Here is a 5000-nt window from a genome sequence, read left to right as displayed (position 1 = left end):
TTTTCTCCCTCCCTCCCTCTTTGTCTCTGTCTCTCTCTCTCTCCCTCTCTCCTTCCGTCTGAAAAAGGAGTTGTTTGGCTGAGGGCGTGTTGTTTGAGTGTCTGGAGTGATGCAACCCCTGTCTTATCTGAGCCATGCTGCTGTACACTGTGGTAATGGCGGGGGCTGAACACAAGGGATGGGAGATAGCTGCCCGCCGGGAGTGTGTCTGTGTGTCTGTGTGTGTGTGTGTGTGTGTGTGTGTGTGTGTGTGTGTGTGTGTGTGTGTGTGTGTGTGTGTGTGTGTGTGTGTGTGTGTGTGTGTGTGTGTGTGTGTGTGTGTGTGTGTGTGTTTATCGGTTCTGTTGCTGTCAGTCTCTCTCTCTCTGTCTGACTTTCCTCATCAATCTCTCATTTCCTCTCTGTGTGGTTTAGTACACTTGACTTGGATAAATACAGCACATTGTTGGCGTGACTGCATCCACCTATGCAGAAATGCGTAAGCAGCCATGGGACTTGACTAGAGATCAGCAGACTTGGAGGAATGGCTAATCTCCATGATGGCACAGTAGGAGCAAATGTGAAATTTGATGTTAAACGGCCATGCTTTCTTAACTCTCTCTCTCTCTCTCTCTCTCTCTCTCTCTTTGTCTTCTTCTCTCTCTCCCCCTTTCTCTCTGTATCCCTCTCTTCTTCTTCTTCTTCAGAACCATGTGAACCCAGCGGTCGACTTCACTCAGATTCCTCCGGGGATGCTGGCACTGGACAACATGCTGTACTTCGCCCGCCACCACCAGGACGCCTACGTCAGGGTGAGCAGCTCTCTCCCTCCATCCCTCCCTCTCAGTCTCTCTCCATCCCCTCTCTCCCCTCTCCCTTCTCTCCTCTCTTTCTCTCTCTCTCTCTCTGTCTCTTCCCTTCTTCTCCTCATGTGGCCATGCCCTTCATTCTTTCATGAGAACACTCACTTGTTTGGGCCCATATAGCTGTCAAGGCAAGCAGGCAGACACTAAGACACACACACACACACACACACACACACACACACACACACACGTTTAAATATGCACACAGCTCTGCACCATTACTATTACACTATTATATTCCCCCCATCTTTTGCTGTCTTTCGTTTTTTTTCTGACTCTCTCCATCCTCTTTTTTTTTTTGTCACAGGATTCTACCCCTCTTTTTCTGAGTCTCTCCATCCCCATCTTTTTTTTGCTCTCGGGACTCTATCCCTCCTTCCAGCTGAGTTGACTTCCCTCTCTATTTCTCTTACACTCCCGTTCTTTCTCCCGGGGAGCAGCATTTGCAGATGGAATGACTTTTTTTGGTACATCTGGGCCCCTCTAGACTGAGTCCCCTGAGAGATCTCCCTCCACGGCCTGTTCAGACCTGCTCCCCTGCAATCCCACAGCTCATTCCTCATACTGTACACACACACACACACACACACACACACACACGTATATATATATATATATATCTTTCTCTTTCTCTAGCTCTGTCTCTCACTCTCTCACTCACACACTCTCACATACACTCTCACACGAACACAAATAAACACTTTTTTCTCTTCTACGGCCAACCCCCCCCCCCCCCAACACACACACACACACACACACAAAATCCCTTTTCTCTCTCTAGCTGTCTCCCTATGCGGATTATCAACCTTAGGAAACACTGTCCCAGCAAAGCAGAATCAGCCCTCACTAACCGTACTGCCCCCTTCTCACACACACACTCACACACACACACTCACACACACACTCACACACGCACACACACTCACACACACACTCACACACACCCACACACACACAATCAATACAGTCTCAGTCACCCTGATGCCTCAGCAACACATCTACAGGACCAGCCTTTTCTGTGCTACAAGCCAGCAACACTCATCACAAGGGCATCCACAAGGCAGGGCGGAGCACGAAAGGCAGGGGGGGGCGGGGTCACAAAGCTAATGATGTGACATTGCTCTGTCCCCTTGCCTTTTATATGGCTGTAGATCGGCCCAGGACAGCAGGAGGGGTTTAATATGGATACAAACCGGTGTAGGGTTAAAGGGCTCTTTGTCGTTTGTCGGCCCGAGTTTGGCCCCGCTCCAGGCCGGGGATAAAAGCTCAAGGTGGCTCACTTTTGTTAAAAGGGTTGGAGTTAGTCTGCCGTTGGCCTGGATCCTGTGTGTGTGTGTGTGTGTGTGTGTGTGTGTGTGTGTGTGTGTGTGTATGTGTGTGTGTGTGTGTGTGTGTGTGTGTGTGTGTGTGTGTGTGTGTGTGTGTGTGTGTGTGTGTGTGTGTGTGTGTGTGTGTGTGTGTGTGTGTGTGTGAGAGCAAAAAGAGAGAATGTATTGAGAAGTGAAGATGTGTGGTAAGTGGTAAGCGGAGGGGTCGAGGGGGCAGGGGAGTTGTGGTATTAACATGGCATGCCTGGGCAGGCGGAGAGACGGGCCTCATAAAGCAGCCCAGAGGCCCAGTGTGACTGAACAACACCCCCCGCTGCAGCACCATGCTGGATAAGTCTGCTTGTTAGGTAATAGCCAACATACCCTCCTACCCTCTGGTGACCGATATGGTGTGTGTGTGTAAGATTTAAGAGTTTAATCCTATTTAGGTTGTGTTTGCATCGGTCACCCTCCACTGTGCTGTTAATACACACTGACATGCTCACTAACACACACACACACACACACTGACACTCTGTCTCTTTGCACTAATGCCCCCATGAACGTCTGGCCCTCTGAGTGGCATGTGGATGCTGGCTGCGATTAACTGGATTAGGAGGTCAAGGGGGAAACAGCAGGCCCTCTTCTAGCACTGCTGTGTGTGTTTGTGCGTGTGTGTGTGTGTCGGTTTATGTGTGTGTGTGAACAGAACATTCATCATGCTTGCACCAGTATCCACATCCATTTATGTCTTGTATAGGGTCATAAATAAAGTGCTTATGAGTGTGTGTGTGTGTGTGCGCGTGTCTGCGTGTGTGTGTTTCCAACAGATCGTGCTGGAGAACAGCAGCAGGGAAGACAAGCACGAGTGTCCATTTGGCCGCAGCAGCATCGAGCTGACCAAGATGCTGTGTGAGATCCTCAAAGTCGGCGAACTGCGTAAGTCTCATCACACAACCCCACGTCCCCACTAAAAAAATCCAAAATTTCCTCCATTGTTCTGTCCATCCACCATCCTATCCTCATTTTCTTTCTCTCTCTCTCTCTCTCTCTCTCTCTCTCTCTCTCTCTCTCTCTCTCTCTCTCTCTCTGTCTGTCCATCCACCATCCTATCCTCTCTCTCTCTCTCTCTCTTTCTCTGTCCATCCACCATCCTATCCTCCTACTCTCTCTCTCTCTCTCTCTCTCTCTCTCTCTCCTCCCTCCCTCCATCTATCTCTCCCCTCCATCTCTCCTCTGCCTGCCCGGTTCCTGTGGTGAGCGTAAAAGCAGCCATTATACTTTTATAATTGCACTGGAGTTCATCAATTAATGATGAGAAGGGCTTTAATGCATGCCCTCGCCCTCGCTCTCGTCCCCCTCTCCCCTCTCAACACTCTCAGCTTTTAAGGTCTCTCTTTTAATATAGAATGTTCAGCGATCAGGCTGGTCTTTGTGTTTGTGTGTTATATACATCTGATTTTTTTTTTTTTTAATATACACTATACTTTAACTAACGTGCGAGTGTCACTGTTTTTGTGCACTGTAAGATCTGGGCTGAGACAAATGTTGACGTGGCAATCAAGTTAAGTTCAGTAACGTATTGTGTGTTTGTGCGTGTGTGATTGCATGTTTGTTGTGGAACGATTCGGATATACTGTACGCATACACAGACTTCTGGACAAGCCCAGGGTGCTGTGGTCATGCAGATGATTTTGAACCAGTCAGGTGGGCACCAGTCCCTGGCTGTAAGGATGTGATGGACCCCACTCGGTGGACTGCCACTGGCTTAGCACTCTTCTTCTGACATTTACTTGCATTGCATGGATGCCTTTATCCAAGTTGACCAAGCGCTTATGAATCTTAACAGAATGGAACTGAAGCCCCTGTGATAGTGGAGAGAACACTTCAGCTAGCACAATGGCAATGCAGGAGAGGTCAATGCATTTTATTGTGGCAAGTTGACAGTTAATTCCTTAAGAAAACTATGTATTTAACTAGTTGTGGAACAGTTGTGTATTTTACTCATTTAGTACCAGATTCAGATTCAGGGGTGTATCTGGCCCAAATCTGGCCCAAATTAGGCCCCAGATCTTCAAAGTCCGTGACAGACAGACTAGGGCCAGAGCTGCTTGAGGTGCTGCATGGCTATGTGGGAGTGGAATACAGCCATGGACATGGGATTTGGGCATTCCTTTATGAGGTCATGGTGGCAGTGAAGGGTGGAAGAGAAAGAGGGTGGGGAGAGAGGGAGGGAGGGAGGGAGGAGATGGAAGAGAGGGAGGGAGGGAACATGGAGAGGTAGATGCCCTGAAGCCCAGTTGAAGAGGCTGTCAGACTAGCTGCCCTTTTCTTGTCCTCATTTTGGACGTGTGTGTGTGTGTGTGTGTGTGTGTGTGTGTGTGTGTGTGTGTGTGTGTGTGTGTGTGTGTGTGTGTGTGTGTGTGTGTGTGTGTGTGTGTGTGTGTGTGTGTGTGTGTGTGTGTGTGTGTGTGTTCCTGGGGAGCATCTGTCAGCCCAATTGCACGCTCCCACTGTCCTTGTCTGACATGGTAGATGCACACAAGATGAAAATGGCATCAGCTTCTTTCTCACTGCAAAGAAGGAACACCACTCACTATGTAATATTTACCACACAGCACATACTTCTACCCACTATTCTTCCACTTATGCATACTATTAATCGATAATTACATATAGAACATTCAACTTGTGCACCACCAATCTGGTAATAATGGCTATTTTATGATCTTCAACTACACCTTCCCTTAGCATCTGTGCACTTAATGATGGCAATCTCACATGCATACGAGTTAAGGAAGGGGAGAGGGAGGGACATGTAGGTGCATATTAATGGATGATTTGCACT

General features: G+C 48.4%; 1 protein-coding gene across 1 annotated transcript in view; it reads left to right on the top strand.

The window, feature by feature from the left end:
* Nucleotides 1-5000, top strand: part of elmo1 (engulfment and cell motility 1 (ced-12 homolog, C. elegans)) — a 46432-nt gene that overhangs the window by 31484 nt on the left and 9948 nt on the right. Inside the window, exons 14-16 of the mRNA XM_076301870.1 lie at nucleotides 687-791; nucleotides 2983-3091; nucleotides 3535-3542. Of these exons, the coding sequence (XP_076157985.1) occupies nucleotides 687-791; nucleotides 2983-3091; nucleotides 3535-3542 (222 nt within the window). The remainder of the gene's footprint in view (nucleotides 1-686; nucleotides 792-2982; nucleotides 3092-3534; nucleotides 3543-5000) is intronic.

The sequence above is a fragment of the Alosa pseudoharengus genome, unplaced genomic scaffold (assembly GCF_046254945.1).
Source record: "Alosa pseudoharengus isolate Yale_2024_CS ecotype anadromous, Long Island Sound unplaced genomic scaffold, YU_APseudo_1.1 YU_APseudo_1.1_scf_23, whole genome shotgun sequence".
Lineage (NCBI taxonomy): Eukaryota > Metazoa > Chordata > Actinopteri > Clupeiformes > Clupeidae > Alosa > Alosa pseudoharengus.
The sequence above is the reverse complement of the archived record's forward strand: the minus strand, read 5'-3'. Positions and strand labels throughout refer to the sequence as shown.